The sequence below is a fragment of the Eschrichtius robustus genome, chromosome 16 (assembly GCF_028021215.1).
Source record: "Eschrichtius robustus isolate mEscRob2 chromosome 16, mEscRob2.pri, whole genome shotgun sequence".
Classification (NCBI taxonomy): domain Eukaryota; kingdom Metazoa; phylum Chordata; class Mammalia; order Artiodactyla; family Eschrichtiidae; genus Eschrichtius; species Eschrichtius robustus.
In genome coordinates this window covers 79183893-79201778 of record NC_090839.1, presented here as the reverse complement: position 1 = coordinate 79201778, position 17886 = coordinate 79183893, and the positions used below count along the sequence as shown (strand labels likewise).

The following is a 17886-nucleotide window of genomic DNA, read 5'->3' as shown; positions in this document are numbered from 1 at the left end:
TTTTGTCTCTGTATGAATATACATGGATATATAATAGATGTAGAACAGCAATGTAATTATACTATAAATTAAATCTCTAGACTGTAAAGTGAAAATATTATTTTAAATAATTGTACAATATTCCATCTTTGTAAGTGCATTTTTCTACATCTCTGACTAATTTCATATGCAGTCTTAGATGTAGAATTATTTTTAATTAAAGGGTTTAACATTGGAAAAGTTGTAGCTAAGTTGATCGCCAAATAGTTTTCAGAAAAGTTTTACCATGTACATTTCTACCAGTAGTATATGCGTTTGCCCATTTTGTCTTACTCTTGACAGTACTATTATCATATGTTTTATTCTTTTCCAACCTGATAGGTGAAAACCGTTATCCAATTACTATTTTAGTTTATATTCCTTAGATTTCTAGTGAGGTTGAAAATTGTTTTAGTATGTTTGTTTAAAGTTATCAATTGTCTGTCATTCCTTATCCCATTTTTCTATTGTCATACCTAGAGGTTTTCATATTTTTTAGAAATGCTCTTCACATATACCTTTGTCTATTAATTGCTGTATTTTTCCTATTACTTTTTGAAATATTCTTTCAACTTAATAGTTTTTATTTATGATTCTTCCATTGCTTTAATGCTTAGAAAGGCATTTCCTGCTTAGAAAATTAGTTACATGTTGACATGTAATTCCTCCATCTTTTAAAAACAGTTGAAACATACGCGGTTATATAGACTAAAGACCAATGACGCTTATGAATATGGATAAATGAAAGAAAAACCCAAATTACCAAGGTCTGAGTAGTAAGCCTGACCAGATGCCTGCCCCATATGCCAGGATCACTGAAATCTCAGCGGCTCTCAGACTTGAGAGAGCATCAGAGTCACCTGGAGGGCATATTGAACTCCCGGAAGCTGGCCCCACCCTGGAGTTTCTGGTTCAGTGTTTCTGGGGTGGGATCCAGGAATTTGCATTTCTAACGAGTCCCAGGTGATGCTGATGTGGCTGGTTCAGGAACCACACTTTGAGAAACTAATGTTTTCCATGCTCCATATTTCACAAGCAGTAAAATCGCTTTGGGGATTCAAATGTTCGCTGTCAGTCTAACTGGCCTTATGAGGGGCATGGCTGCTGAAAGCTATTTAGTTTCCATGAGATGATTAAGAACAGCAAACTCTGACAGAGTGGCACGTTGACAAAATATTGGGGGGAGGACCATCCTGTTGGTGCCAGATTGGTTGTGAGGACAGACTCTGCCTGCTAGAATGCAAGTTATCCTTCAAAGAACAGAAGTCAAAGTCCTGGAATTTTCTAGGTCTTGGCCCCGTGCAACAAATACCTCATAGGAATGAATATGATTTCTTCTGTTTCATTTGCTTTCCCTGAAAATTTTATCCACAGTCGACCTCACGGGACAGGTAATCTACAGTTTCACAGATGAAAACACTGTAGGTATTTAATAAATATTTGACTAGCTGGGGACTCTATTTTCTTCCCTTTAATTTTCTTTTTCTGATTATAGAAGTAATGCATGCCCACTGTCAAGCTTTTGAAAAATACAGAAGGATGTAATCACTCATCATCCTATCACATGAAACATCACTGTCAATGTTTTGATATATTTCTTTCCAGTTCTTTTATGCATAACAGATTTGGGATCATACTGTACCTGGAGCTCTGTGTAATGTTTCTTTCCTGGTTGTGAACATGGAATGTCAAGTATTCTGAACTGAGTCAAGAATTTTACAGATTTTTTTTTTGATATGGACCATTTTTTAAAAGTCTTTATTGAATTTGTTACAATACTGCTTCTGTTTTATGTTTTGGTTTTTTGGTCCTGAGGCATGTGGGATCTTAGCTCCCCAACCACGGATCAAACCTGCACCCCCTGCATTGGAAGGTGAAGTCTTAACTTCTGGACCACCAGGGAAGTCCCGAGTCAAGAATTTTAAACCGAGCTCCCTGTGCATCTCAGCCATGGCCCTGGGACCAGCGCATGAAATGTCCCAAGCTAAAGCCTGGGACCTGGGCTGGGGAGGATTGGCCTCCAGATCAGAGCATGGAACAGAGATCAAGAGTCTAGAACCAAACCAGAAAAGACATGAGGCCAGAGTAAGAATTTGGGATGGAGGGACAGCGGCCAAGCATGGAGAGGTACCTGGGGAGCAGCTGCAGGTATTGTATTTCCCCAGCTGTGTCTTACCCCACCAGTGGGGGAGGAATGGACAGCTGGAAAGATGTTAAGCAGGCCCGCGGGTGAAGTCAGGGTGGCAAGCAGGCCTTAATCTGGACCAAATCTGGGGACGGGTGCCCCAGGCACTTTTATGTTAGGATAACTTTCAGTGTCTTGGACATTGCACATAGCTGTGAGATAAACTAGCTATGATAACGACCTGCTTGCATATGGGCAAGCGAAGGGTACTCTGGAACACAGACAAAGACCAGGCAGCCCTGTGAGTTTCTTAGTTCTCGATCTCCAGCCCCAGATCCGTTCCCACACATCCAGCACCATCCAGTGAACAGATCCATTTGCTTAAATATTAATGTTTCATTTCTTAAGTCAGAAACTCTGAGTCAAGTCTTAATGAACGAAGTTGGATGGTGAATAAGATAAAAATGTGAGTCAAGAAGCCGACACCACTGGCTCCTCTCCCAGCTAAGGGCAGGACTCATCTCTTTCTTTTTTCAGAGGGAGAAGAGTTTAACGGAAGTGTTGGCTGGACCTAGATCAGCAGAGCTGCATGATCTCCCGTGATGCTTGTCATTTCCTTTGCCATTGTGTGCTGTCTGCAAGCTCACGGCGGAACCCAGCTGTGCACGGTACTGGAAGTCAAGGAGGAGAAAAGATGAAGGGCTGCTGTGGGGACTCAGGTGAACCTGAGATGCAGATGCTCTGCCACCCGGGAGCATTTGTTGCATTAAAGACACATTCTTGGGCACAAGTGGCCTCATGGTGTGTGGTGCGAGTGACGGGCGGAACAAAGTGACTTTGAGGGCCCTGCTCCTCTGCGATTGCAATGGACCTGAAGCAATGAGCATGAAAGCCCTCCCCGCCCATCCTGAGCCTGGCCCCCTCAGCCCCTCCCTCCCCTCCTCTCTACCATTAACATATACCAAGTCCTAAGGCTGATTTCAAAAATAATTCCACAAGCCCCGCTCAACTACATCACAGCGGTCACAGCCAACACACAGGACTTTGATGAGTGAAGGGAAAGAAGGCAATAAGAATTTCACAAGTTATTATTTGCTACATAAGAGAGGTTCTGAACTGGCTACCAAGAAATCTGTGAGCCTCACACCCAGAGGACTGAGTCTCCTGGGAGGATGAAGACTCTGGCTCGTAACCCTCAGACCAGCCTCTTTGGAAAGGAGGCTGCATTAGTAGCCAATTACATTCCACCCTCACTGATACCAATTTCTCACAAAGAGCCAGAGGCTCAAAACTTTTGGGATGAGCGCCAACCGATAAATAGCTGTTTTTGCAGAATCCCATTTGATTTTATTGTACCCGTGGCACTGTCGACTAGAATGCCAGTAAGGAGCGAGCACTGAGAGCAGATTTAATTAGCAAGGTGAGCCTAGGGCCTGGTGGGATCACTTCTCAGAACACAGAGAACAGCCATGGTCACAGTTTTCCTCTAAGGGAGGAAGAAACCAAAGCCTAGAGAAAATGAAAGGCTGTGGCAGCAATGTCGGGTCAGAAGTTGAAGCCCAATTACAGAATCATCCCCCTTTGTGGTAGCCAGTCTCCAAGGTGGTCGCCAGTGACCCCTGCCTCCGGGTAATCACCGGGAGGTAGTCCTCTCCCCACTGAATGGGGATGACCTGTGTAACCAATAGGATATTGTAGAAATGATGGAGTTTGACTTCCAGCACTAGGTCATAAAAGACACGACAGCTTCTGCCTTGTACTCTCTTGGATCATTTGTTTTTCTGGAAGCCAGCTGCCATGTCACGAGGACACTCAAGCAGCACCATGGAGAGGTCCGTGTGGCAAGGACCTGAGGCCTCCTGCCAACAGCCAGCATCACCTTGCCAGCCACATGAGCGAGCACCTGAGAGCACATTCTCCAGCCCCAGTCAAGCCTTCAGATGATCACAGCCCCAGCCAGCATTTTGACTGCAACCTCATCAGAGACCCTGAGCCAGAACCACCCAGCTAAGCTGCTACTGAATTCCTGACCCACAGAAACAGTGAGATAGTAAATATTTACTGTTTTATGTCACTAGCTTTTGGTGTAACATATTATGCAGCAATAGATCACTAATATGGCCTTCCAAGTGTACCATCATGTCTGTTTCCACAGGAAACTGATTTTGTCCCTCCCAGGAAGCCTTGTCAGTGTCTCAAATGGATGGTCTTCTCCTTTCTAGAATATCAGTAACTCCTGATATCAAAATCTCCTGCCTGGAAATTCAGAGGCAGAAAGCTGCCTTTCTGCTGCTCCTCTTCTAGACCATCTTCAACCACGGCAGCAAAGTAAACACACACAAAGACACATGCAAAGTAAACACAGATGCACGTGCACACATACACCTGTGCACACACAGAGCTTTCTTTTAAACCTGAAAAATCACTCAAGTGCTGGGAATATGAGCTTTTTTTCCAGGAAGGACCAGATGCTCTGGGTGTTCTGAGTACAGTGTTCTCACACTGTCACTGAAGGGGCAGACAGGGGGCAGGCAGCAGAGGAGGCTGACTATCAAGAAGGGGTTGATGGTCTTTCTCCTTTGCTAGTCGTCCAAGTCTGAGCTGGGTGAGCACCAGCAGGAGAGGAAGTCACAGCCACCAGTCCATGCGGTCCCACATTCATTTAGATATTTCAGAATTGAATTTTCCCCTTTTATTCTCTTTTTCCCATCCCACTTATCACCCTGGGTGAGGGGGAGGGTCTTCGGTAAGGCAAAAACACAGAGACTTCATGAGCATAGTAGCATGTCCCAATTATGCAAGAGGCAATCAATATATTACAAAAGAAATATTTCCTCGTGTAGATGCTCTACTGGAAAGAATCTGGCAGACGTGAGGCCTCCACTTAACGGTATAATTAAGTACCTGCAGCTCCTTCCCCTTCAGGATCGGGGCCAGGAAGAATGCTTAGAGCCTGGAAGGGCTTGCAGCATCCTTCTAGGCTAGAGTGGGCCCTGAAGGCAGAGGCAAAGGGTAGAAAGCATTCAGAGGGGGCAATACAGGAGCGCAGGGAAGAAGAGAAACCGAGAAAAGAAGCAACTCCCAGATGCTCAAACAGAGTACATCTGTATGGGCTGCAAGATGCCAGGTGGGAAATAATGTTTCTCCATCTTCTTAACTGTATGCTCACTTTTTTTTTTTTTTTTTTTTTTTTGCTGCACTGTGTGGCATGCGGGATCTTAGTTCCCTGACCAGGGATCGAACACGTGCACCCTGTATTGGAAGCATGCAGTCTTAACCACTGGATCCCCAGGGAAGTCCCACTATGTGCTCACTTTTGATTTTGGCCAGGGGAGTCTACCCGTCTATCTTTCCACATTGAAAGGTTACCTGAGCGCTGAAATATTCTGGTCATGTGGCAAGTAGGGTCATGGAGGTCCTTCTCTAGGGAGAGTCAGGGCTGATCATAACCACAGGGGGATGATGTTCTCCTGATGGGTATCAGCAGTGTGGAGGTCAGAGGCCATGTCTCACTCTCCCCTGCCCTGGATATCCTCCAGGACCAGGTCCTGTCTCTCTGGTCATCTTCAGGTATACGACTTCCCTTGTTGAGCACATCCTTGACTATAATTTCACCCACTAGCTCTGATGAATCCCAAATCTGGGTTCCCAGCCCTGGCCTCTCGCCCATGATCCATCCTTGATTTCAGCTGTGCACAGACTTTCCTTGGTGACTGACCCTCAACGTGTCCAATTTAGAATTCAACTCCACAAAGACGTCTTTTCTCCATGATCGTATTCCTGGCAGTAGTAGCCAGTTGGGAAACTTGGGAGTCAGTCATCTCAACCCTTCTTTCCTCAGGCTCTAAATCCACTCTGCCAGTGGGTCCTGAGCTCTTTCCCTTTCAACCGTATCTTCCTCATGGTCAATGACTTTCCTGTGCTCATTGCCTCCACCTTTTTTCAAACTCTCATTGTGACAGGCTGGGGATGCTCTCTTTTCTTTCTTTTCTCACTTAATCCCCCAACTATTTCAAGGTTTGAAGCAAGTACCCCCATTTCCTGAAGCCTTATCTGACCTCTCAAGACCACATGTGTCTCCTTTCTTGAACTTCTATTCATTTTATTTTAAAAAAAGTTATTGAGGGTCTGCTGAGTACATGGGCTAACTGCTGAGGGCACCACAACAATGAAGTCCCTGGCTGCAAGGAGATTACAGCCTAGTAACCATCAAGCCAATTAATTACTCTTTGTTTTCTCTCTTAGTTGTGTTTCCCCAACCAAATTCTTAAATAGCCAGGACTGTGTCTTAAGCATCTTTTGTAAAACCCATAGTGACTGTTAGACTACAGGGCCAGTAACAAGTCCTTACTAAGTACTTGTTGGTTATATGCAAGATGGGTAGCAGAATAAGACTAGAGATACATGTCAACTGCAATCCTTATCTAGAGATACAGAGAAGTATCTTTGGTTAAGGACAAAAACACATCAAGAAATTAAAGAAACCACACCGTGTTTGAATGGTATTTTACATGTTTAAACAATAATTCAATTTAACTTGACAAATTAACTCAATTTTCTTTTCTTTTTTCTTCTTTTTGGCTACGCTGCGCAGCATGCGTGATCCCACTTCCCTGACCAGGGACTGAACCCGCGCCCCCTGCAGTGGAAGCACGGAGTCCTAACCACTGGACCGCCAGGGGAGTCCCTAATTTTTTAAAATAATTATTGATGAGTCATTCCCCAAATTCCATAGTCACAAAATAATAGTCACATTTTAAGACTAAAGAACTAATATAGAGAAATGATTCATAGCACATTAATAATTTGAAGGTATTATTTGGAATTTCCTAAGAGATTTTACAAGATAGAAATAGAAGCAAATTGAGAAGCATCCAATGCAAATTTTTAGATAAAACCATTCTGTCCTCTTAAGAGTATTGCTAGGATCCAAACACACAAGGCAACCATGCCATCCTCCCAGCAAGGATCTGCTGGAACCAGGGACAGAGTGGGCTCAGGTAATACCAATATGTCCTTTCTAAGTGTCCCCAGGAAAAAGTCTTTTGTGAATCAGAAGTGGAGGAATCTCATTTCTCCAAAATGTAAAACTATTTTTGATATAAGGGAAAATAGGGAGATATTTCACTCTTCCAAGCCTTAAATGAGTAGTTTTGACTCTTTGTTCAGGGGGCCTAGTATGGATCTCAACTTAGATGTCCAGTTCAAGGAATGTATGTCACTCAAGCCCAGAAGGGAGCTTCACGTGCTTAACAGAAGCTCAAGAATTCACAGTCAAATGTTAGTCCCAGACACATGTTTACTGTCAAACTTAATTTTTCAAAAAATTCTTACTCACCTGCCAGAATATGCTGTCTATTGTGTTTCCAAGAAAACCATCGCGACCTTCTGAAGACACCAGTTTGGGGCCAAGAATTGTCATGAATTCATCAAAATCCACCTGACCATCCCCTGGAAGGAGAAGATATAAATACGAGTTGAAAAGTAGCTGAAATTGACCTACGGTACCCAATGAAATAAACATCTCCATGCTTTTCTCCATGGCATGACCTCAATCAATGAAGAGCTGAAACCATTTCTGAAAATTGGGCTTCATTCTTAAAATACCAAAAGAAATACAAGAAATTGGCAACTGTTAGTACCTCTAATACCACATATTCCTAATCATTTGTCAGTATCTGTGTCTAAATGCCCAACCAACACCTCCCACTTAAATGGCCACAACTTCACACCTGCTGTACCTGGACCCCAAATTGCCCAGCTGTACAGGAGAGAAATCACATCTTCATCCCTATCTCTTCCTTCATCCTTGTCAATCACACATAAATCTAGTCATCAAGTCTTACTGATTTCACTTCTTTTACTTATTTTTTTTTTAAGTATTTATTTATTTATTTATGACTGTGTTGGGTGGGTCTTCGTTTCTGTGCGAGGGCTTTCTCTAGTTGTGGCAAGTGGGGGCCACTCTTCATCGCGGTGCGCGGGCCTCTCACTATCGTGGCCTCTCTTGCTGTGGAGCACAGGCTCCAGACGCGCAGGCTCAGTAGTTGTGGCTCACGGGCCTAGTTGCTCTGCGGCATGTGGGATCTTCCCGGACCAGGGGAACCCTGCATTGGCAGGCAGATTCTCAACCACTGTGCCACCAGGGAAGCCCTGATTTCACTTCTTAAATACCTGTGGCTTCTCTACCTTTTTTGTTAATCCAATTGCTAGTCCATTTCCAAAAAGACTGTGGTGGGAAAATGCTTCCAAGAATGAAAGTTCCTAGTTATAATTACAATGTTACTAGTAAAATGGCTTTTGCCCTCATACTCTCACCTCCACACTCTCTTCCAGACAGTTGAGTTTACTTCCCCAAAGCATATGTGACCGTGCTTTTTCCCCCAAAGCATATCTGACCGTGCTTTATAAACTTCAAAGGCATCTTTGACCAAAAATAAGGAAACCACCTCAGGATGGTATTCAAGTCCCACTATTCCTTTTGACACGCTTTGCTTCCCACCTCTGCACAAAATGCCATGCTCTTTCAGAGCTCCATACCTCTGTACATGCTGTTCCCTCCATCTGGGATGCCCTTCCCCATTCGTCTACCTGGTAATCTCTAAGTTGTTCTATACAATGGAGCTTAAATATCATGTTCTCTTTTTGTATTTTTCCTGACCCTTCCTCATCTCACTAGACAGAGTTGGGCACTTTTTTCTGTCCCTTCTACTAATTTAGTGTGCATCTATTTAGAACAGATCACCCTATATCTCAGCCACTAATTTGCACACCTATCTCCCACCTGGATTGTGAGCTCTGCAAGGCCAGGGACCCAGTCTGAAACTTCTTTATATCTGACACCATGGTAGGCGCTCAATATGCACTTAGAGAATGAATGACGTCTCTTGCTTGTTTTTCCTTTGCTCAGTTCAACATGCATTGGATCTTTCATACTAGAGCTGACACTGACCAAAGGTGAACTTGAGCCAAATTAGACAAAATTAGACCTTCAGGGTATTGTCTGAGCCTCAGTGACTCATCAATGTGGCATTCTGCACCCTTAGGACGGCTCAGGAGGGTGTCTCCACCAAGAGCTCACCACATCTTGGCCCCAGGCAGGGAGGACAGTCCAGGTGTCTGCATACATGTTTGCCAAAGTGCAGACACATCAATCCACTCCTGGAGTGCAATCGCCTTCCAGGAGCCTTCATTGGAAACCTATTTCCAAAAGCCAAGCAGACGTCAACATCAAGACGTCAGTAATTCAGAACAGACAGTCCAGGAACAGATCCCAGTGTAGATAAAACTTCCCAGAGGACAGGGGAAGCAAGACAAGTCAGTAGGAAAGGGAAGATTAAGCCACCAAGTAGGGTGGGGCAGTCAGTGGACTACTGAGAGGAAATTGATGTATCTCTCACCCGTCAGCAAGATGAAAGGATCCAAAATTTCACCTTGGCTGGTCATCATAAGACAGCTAATTCAAGCGACAATGAGTTAGGCATCTTGCCTTTCAAATGAGCAAATACTTATAGAAAGAATACTGCTCAGTGCTGGCAGAGATGCAGATGAGAGATGGACTCTCTGACGCATCTCTGGTATATTCATCCAGATGTTGACTAGCAGCATTCAAGATGCTGTAACATTCTGGTTCTTTTGTACCTAACAACTTCACTTTTAAAGAAAAAGACAAAGCAAGGAAATGATCTTAAATGCAGACCAAGATGTTTGCCCAAAGATAAGTCATCCAGCGTTTGTGAAAGTGGAAAGTTGGAAGCTGGAGGAAGATGAGAATGGCCCAGTCTCGCTGGCGTTCCTACTGAGCGAGAACCACGAGGCTCCCAGTCTCGGACAACCACACTTGTTATACACACGTGCTAACCCCCAGCCACGCCCACTAGTCAAAGCTGGTTCTGGACGGCCAGAAAGTCTCAGGCCGGAGGGTGCATTCTCAAGAGAGAGAGAGCACCACCTTCCGTGAGATGGAAGGTGATTCTTAGGGGACCAACGATAACTTAGATATTATGGTTTGTGGCCCTCCTAACGTCACAGTGTATAAACAGATATACATACAGTATATCTGTGCAATTATAATAAGATGCCATGGGGTTAGGGCAACTAGGGAAACAAGTTTCTTAAAAGGCACCTGAGCGGGGGAGTGACAGGTCAAGAAGGAGGGACAGGACAAGAGGAGGAAGAAGAGGAGGAAGAGGAAGTAGTTCAAGAAACACTGGACTAGACAATGTCCCAGGTACTATGGTTCTCCTTCCGGGGCCCTCTCTCTGGGATGTTGGTCTATTAGCAGTGGGCCTCATCCCAAGTGTCTGTCACCCAGGGCGAGGTCCAACAGCTCATAAAAGTTTAGAAGCTCGAGGGTGTGGATCATTTTTTTTTTACAAAGACCTCATGAGTAGAGAACGGACTTGAGGACACGGGGAGGGGGAAGGGTAAGCTGGGACAAAGTGAGAGAGTGGCATTGACATATATACACTACCAAATGTAAAATAGATAGCTAGTGGGAAGCAGCCGCATAGCACAGGGAGATCAGCTCGGTGCTTTGTGACCACCTAGAGGGGTGGGAGGGAGACGCAAGAGGGAGGGGATATGGGGATATATGTATACATATAGCTGATTCACTTTGTTATAAAGCAGAAACTAACACACCATTGTAAAGCAATTATACTCCAATAAAGGTGTAAAAAAAAAAAAAGAGACCTCATGAGATCTTAACAAAAATATGTCCACCAGCTGGGCCACACCAGCTCCTGCCCACAGTGTAGTAGGCACCACTCTCCCCTGGGAGTCGAATGGGATGGGGTTGGGGGCCCACAGGATGTAGCAAAACACCTGCTTCTCAGCATGAGGCTGTCTTTAAACAATCTACCTTCCAGGTAGGAGGAGAGAGACCACCCACCTCTCCAAAAGCTCCCCCGCCACCCCTGGTGATGGGAGAGCAGCATGTGGAACTGGTGCATTTCAAGGGTCCACACGGAACTCTGGTCAGAGTCATCAGGGAGCGCTCACGGATGGTGCCCTCGGCTGAGAACAGCAAACCCAGAGCTGACAAGCAGAAATGATGCTTCAAACTACATCCTGGCCTCAGGGAAGGGAGCAGCTTATTCACTCCTCACATCCTTGGCCAGAGGGGAAGTGCTTGGGTTGGGGGGCAGTGCTCAGGACCCCATGGCAGTGCCAGCTGTAGCGCTGGTGCACAGGTGGCTTGGTAGAGACTTTCTCCTACTTGGAGGAGAGGTCTGGCTCACAGGAGGATTTGCTTCTAGCTGTTAAGCAGATGACATTTGGAACTTCAGGTTTGTTACTGGTCAAAATGTGATTCTCCCCCAACCCCCCCTTTTTTTTTTAACTATCATTGAGCCAAGGGAGATTCCTGCAGGCCCACAGTTGGAGAAATAATCAGGGTGGGACCCCCTCACCTATCTCTATCTCTCTTGGGATCTTCTCAGCTCTGGCTCCTGAGTATGTGTGTACATTGCACATTTTCTGCAGACCTTCAGTACACAAAGACTCCTCCTTTCACATACACAGCTCGACATCAGACCTGCCAGCAGTACAAGGTTCTATTCAGATTTAGACTGAGGAAAAGCTGCCTTCAGCAGATCCTAGTTTAAAGGACAAATAGGACTGGGAACACCCCACAAGCTATCAATGCTGTTCCCAGAAGTCTGGCCCCCATGTCCTCACCCTCTCCCTGCATCCATTCCAGGAGAACTGAGATGAATACAATCTCAGAGAGCAGTTTCTCCCTAAGTCCCTTGAACAGAGACTAGCCCCAGGCCGAGGCAAGGTCTGGGAAGTCTGATGATGATCTTGACATCTAGCATACTGAGCAGTCACCATGCCGTGGCATCATTTAAAGAAATCGCCACACCCTAGTTCATTTAAGGCTGCCAGCGGCCCATTTTACAGATGAGAAAACTGAAGCACAGAGAGGTTCGGTAACTTGCAGAAGCTCACACAGGGGAGCAGAGCTGGGATTCCAAACCCAGCAGTCTGCCTATGTTTTTGCTGTCTCTCAGGAGTCCGGGCGATGTGTGGCTCTGTCGGAACACTATTCCCTCTGACCCCAGCGTTCCCTGGCTCGGGAGTGCTACGGCTGCCTGGCACACAGAGGCAAACTGAAACCTAAGTTGCTCTTTTGGGTCTCAGGTCAGCTGCTGGGGGTCTTTCTTAAGCACTTAAAAGAGTGACAATAAGTAATAGGAAACACTGATTTAACATTTGCGATATGCCAGACACTGAACTCAAGCCCTTACATATATTATTGTTTGATTCTATCCCAACACTATGAATAGGTTCCGCCCTTCCACATTTTGCCCTTGAGAAAATTTCGGCAAGAAGAGGTTAAAAGGAACTAGGTCAAGGCCGGGCAGCTAGTAGGCACCAGCAAAGGGATCAGCTTGGAACCCCTGATGCTAATCCCCGCATTGCAAAGCCTCCCTCTGTGTCAGAGGCCCCAGCATAATTCCTAGCCCAGGTTCATATCTCTCTTCAAAGTCTGAGAGTTTAATATGTTTTCCTATCTGGGCCTTTGGGAAGAAATTTAGTAGGAATTTGGGAGGATGGCCTTTAGGGGCATTAATGCAAATGACCACTGCCTGAAAGCTATTTGTTCCCCAAATTGCCATTCTGCCTGCAGTGAGGGTCTCAGTAATTCTCCTTGGATGGTCAATACTCTGAGGACCCAGGTCTCTCACATACAACCCTCCAGGCATCCTCTTCCACCAAAAAGAATTGGTCTGATGAATGAGGCCTGTGCAGGCCTAGTAGCATGACACGAGGCTGGCATTCTGGATTCACAGTCCCCTAAAAACAAAGTGGGTATCTTCCCAGACTCCCCAACCTTTCACAGAATGCGGCGGATTCCGAATGCAAAAGCTTTATTTGGTTAAATTGTTTTACGAATCTTGAACAGGCAAGTAAGTGCAGAGTGAAAGAATGAAATTCACGCCTACGGGGCCTCGTCCCCCTCCACAAGCTTCCAAATATCATGATCCACTTAGCAAGACACACGGGAAGCTAACCTGCCCGGGACTGCGTCTGATTGCTTCCCACTGCTATGTAAGTCAGAGTAATGAACTTGAACGAGGGCAGGAAGCCGAGGGAGGGCCAGGACTGCACAACATTCGTTAAGACCAACCAGCTGAAACTTTCACCAAGAGGTAAAATAACAGTAAAAATCCCTGCAAAATAAAAGGAAGGAAAGGCATATACAGAAAAAATGATGGGCTCAGAAGGGTAATGAGGAGACAGATTAGGAGGGAGAAGAAATGTCTGCCTGAGACTCCTTTCAAATCAACTGACTCAATTCCAAAAGCATGCCTACAAAGGAGCAGAGGAGCGGGAGATGTATGGTGGGGCAAGAAAGAGATGAATAGACACAGGCTTACCTTCCGGGAGGTTGCAGTCCGAAACCTGGGACAGAATCAAGTGGGAGCTGGGACTTACCTAGAAGCACTGAGCTAGGGCAGCACCAAGCTGGAAGCAAAGGCTCCAATTAGGAAATTCTCAATGGCTTGGCAGTGAGCCCTCAAGGGAGGGAAGGTTCTAACGAGCTGAAAGGGGAGATGAGGTGATCACCCTGAACAACGTGGGGACCCCAGGAAGGATGGAGGGTGGCTGGAGCAGCTGGATGGAGTGTTCCTATGGGAAGAGAACAGGACGAGATAAGCACTGCTGGTCCTCGATGCAGAGTCAGTGGAAAGGGTCCAGCTGGGGAGTAAGAGCATCACCCACCACCAATGCCATCCAGTGAAATTCTTTTGCCTAATGCTTCAACCTCTCATAAAGTGTCAGGGACTGGACTATGCCCAGATTCATCTGCTGAAGCCCTAACTCCCCCCCACACACAGTGTGACTGTATTTGGAGACAAAGACTTGAAGGAGGTAATTAAGGTTAAATGAGGTCATAAGGGTGGGGCCCTAATCCAATAGGACTGGTGTCCTTATAAGGAGCACAGAGGAAAGACCATGTGAGGACACAGCAAGAGGGTGGCCATCTGCAAGCCAAAGAGTGAGCTCCCACCAGAAACCAACCCTGCCAGGACCTTGATCTTGGATTTCCAGCCCCTGGAACTGAGAGAAATAAATTTCTGTTGTTTAAGCCACCCAGGCTGTGCCGTTTTATTACCGCAGCCCAAGCTAACTAACACATCAAGGTAGGGAAGAACAATGGGCTCTTGGGAAACTTGGCGCTTTTTGCACTGTTCCTGTGAGTTAGAGCCTAAAATTGAGACTTATGGGACTGCTCTTGGTGGTCCAGTGGTTAAGACTTCACGCTCCCGATGCAGGGGGCAAGGGTTGGATCTCTGGTCAGGGAACTAAGATACTGCGTGCCACATGGCGCAGCCAAAAAATAATAATAAAAAAAATTTTTAATATAAGAAAGTAAAATAGAGATTTAAGAGTGCCATTTTGATATCCTGTTACAGTCTATGTAAGAGGCAGGAGAAAGGCACTGGAAAGGAAGAGTTTGAGAGGAGAACCAAGCATGAGAGGGGTGCCCTAGATAACAGGGGAGACCAAGATTCAGTAAGGGGCTGGCAGTTAGCCTCCAGTAGTGTTGAATGCCACAGGGGACCCAGTAGGATGAAGGCTGAGAAAGGGACATTGTAAGGATGACGACTGGACCTGGGTTGGGGGTGGGGGGGGCCGCCAAAACCAAGCCCTTGTCCCAACAGCAGCACCTGAATTTTTACAGAAAAGGGGCTCAGGAGCAGCACCTTAGTTGGAAGGGGTCTACAGCTCTTTGGGTGGGATACATATTAGAGGGGTCACACCCTGGATCCCTGGGGTATGTATTGGAGGTATCTCAAGACCCACCCCCAAGTTCAACGGCTCACTAAGAGATTCCTGTGATATAGTCCTACTCACAGCTATGATTTATTACCATGAGAGATTAGAAAGCACAGTTATCAAAGAGAAAAGGTGACTGGGGTGAAGTCTGGAGGAAACCAGGCACAAGTTTCCAGAACTCTCTCCCAGTGGAGTCAAGAGGACATGCTTAATTCCGCCAGCAATGACCAGTGGCAACACAGGCGAAATCCTGTCCAGCAGGAGAGCTCATTAGAGTCCCGTTGTCCCAGTAGTATTTAGTGGGGGGTGGTCAGGTAGGCAATCTGTCCCTGGCATGGACTAAAATTCAAGACTCCCAGAAGGAAAGCAGGTGCTTAAACATAAACCATACTGTATGTACAATGGTTTAGGTACAGTGAGCCACTTGTTTCTTTTAGGAATGATGGGGACCCTCCCCAAATCCAGTCTCCCAGACACCAGCAGAGGGCTAACCTTGCAAGCAGGACTTTCAAAGGATAGCCTGTTGTGTTAACTCTTTTCTGCACACACCTCTACCTTCATTCGAAGGTCTTGAGTCATCGAGCCAAGACCACAGAAATCTGGGGAAATCAACATTTACACCTAGAACAGGAATAGATGCACGGCTTCTCATGGTTCAGAGTCCCTAATAATAGACCTCGCAGTGGCTGGTGACACAAGGGACAGTCTTCCTAGATCCGAGAGGCTTGACTCTGTGCAGCAACCCGGCTTGGCCATTCTTCTGAGAGGACTAGCACAGCCTCTCCAACCTCTGTTTCTGCGCACAGAGTTTTACATACATCAAGTCCTCCTAGTTCCTGAACCGCCCCATCCTCACCCTGTCGGTCAAAGCGTCACCAAGGCCCAGACAACCCCAAGGAGTGCACCTGCCTTCAGCATCCCGGGAAGCCTGTTTCCCATGAGAGCTGAACATGAAGCAGAGTTTTTACATCTATTCTATAACCCAGAGTAACAGAAAAGATGCTTGTACTTCCACTTTACCTCTGAATGGGAAACAGCAATTGACCACAGTAGAACGAGAAAGTCGAGCGGTAGTGGTGGTGAAAGGGGGGTTGGTGGAGGCTGGTGGCGCCTCCTATAGCACTGCCACTGCCCACTCTCACTTCTCCTCCAAAGAGGAGCAGGAGCTAATCAATAGAGCTGGCTCTCAGGAGGTGTGCAAAGATTGTGCTCACAGCTGGGGCTCATACCCTGGTTGTGTTTCTCATGAATGCTATAGGTTCATCCAAGCCTGGTCTGCTCTGCGTAAGCCCAGCCATCCTACCTCCTCTCTTATTTTCTACATGGGGATACAGGCCACGAGTAAGGCTGAATATAAAGGAACACTTTATTTCTTATTTCTACTGCTCTTATGCACGCGTCTCCCTCAGGGATCCACGTGGAAGAGAAACTGTCAAGACAAGACAGACCATGCATCTCACTAGCACCAAATTCGTCTTCTGCTCCAACAGCTGCAAGGTCATTTCTAAACTTCAGAGAATAGTTTTGACTTAAAAGTTTCTGATCTGAAATACATTAGGGAATAAGTTATGAGGAAATGGATGCTGTGACTACAGAATAATCTTGACTTCAGGATTAAGAAGAACAGATACTGAGCACCTTTTCATGGACCTGCTGGCCATCTGGATGTCTTCTTTGGAAAAAAAAATCTATTTTGTTCTGTCCGTATTTAAATCAGATTGTTCGGGTTTTTTTGGTTAATGTGTTGGATGATGTTGTTTAAGGGTACAGACTTCCAACTAGTGGAGAAATAAGTCCTGGAGATCTAACACACACTAAGTGATTGTAGCCAACAAAACTGTATTATAAACATTAAACTTGCTAAGAGAATAGATCTTAATTGTTCCCAATATTAGAAGAAAATAATTATGTGACATGCTAACGCTACTCTGATCATCATACTGCAGTATAAATGTATCAAGTAAAAAAAGAATGAAGATAATTTCTAATGTGTCTTCACTCAACTTTCCGTTAAAGAGTCCTTGAAACTAGAAAAAGACCAAAAAATCAAAGAAGTTCTAAAAGCTGAGGCTACCCATCAACCACTTGAAAAAACCCTGGGGAAATGTTTATCAACCACAGCCTCGGTGAAGCAGATGGAGAAATAAAACTGGTGGTCTGTGCAGGCTGCACTCTTGGCAAAGGAGCTGCAGCACCTGCCAAAAAGTGGTAGGAAGAGGCATGAGCCTCATACCCAGTCCTCCACAAGCTCAGAGACCCACTCTGCAAGCCTAGAAACCCAGGCAACCAGCTCCCAAGTGTGTGTGCCTGGGCTGCTAGGAAGTCTGGCACCTTGTCCTCGTCTCTTGTCATCCCTTTTCTCTCCTTCCCTGGTACCTCCCTTTCAACCTCCATTTGTAGCTACAACCCCAGCATATCACACGAGGAGAAGTTCCAGCACTGGCCAGCATCACGCTGCAGGCTCCAGTCTCCATGCCCTCAGCAGGGCAGAGACAGTAGGAACCCAGGGTGTAATAAGTGTTGGGAATTATCATTTTTTAATATGATGCTTCTTGATAATGATTCTTTCACCATAATTCTCAGATTTACCGAAGTGGCAAGTGGAAGCAGAATAACAAACCCTGTCCAGTATTCTTTTACTGAACACTTACTAGCCACCAGAAACTGCACAAGGTACTGCACATTTCTGCCCCATAACTGGATATTCTGAAACCCAAGTGGGAAAAGAACATGGTCAGTGACACCCACACATGCTGATGGTTGGCCAATGCTGAGACCCAGGTCTCCACGTTAAGAACTGAAAACTAAGGGAAAAAATTGGGATTAGTCCAAAAGAGAAGAGAAACATTATCCTGAACACCCAAAGAAAAATTTACTCCCAAAAGTCACTCACTATTAGAAAGAAGAGAAAGCTTAAGGAACACCTGCTTGTATTCTCACTATGACAGATG

At 45.6% G+C, this 17886-nt stretch overlaps 1 protein-coding gene across 1 annotated transcript in view; it reads right to left on the bottom strand.

The window, feature by feature from the left end:
- CALN1 (calneuron 1) overlaps nucleotides 1–17886 on the bottom strand; it is a 425598-nt gene that overhangs the window by 152733 nt on the left and 254979 nt on the right. Inside the window, exon 4 of the mRNA XM_068524832.1 lies at nucleotides 7482–7594. Coding sequence (XP_068380933.1) covers nucleotides 7482–7594 — 113 coding nt within the window. The remainder of the gene's footprint in view (nucleotides 1–7481; nucleotides 7595–17886) is intronic.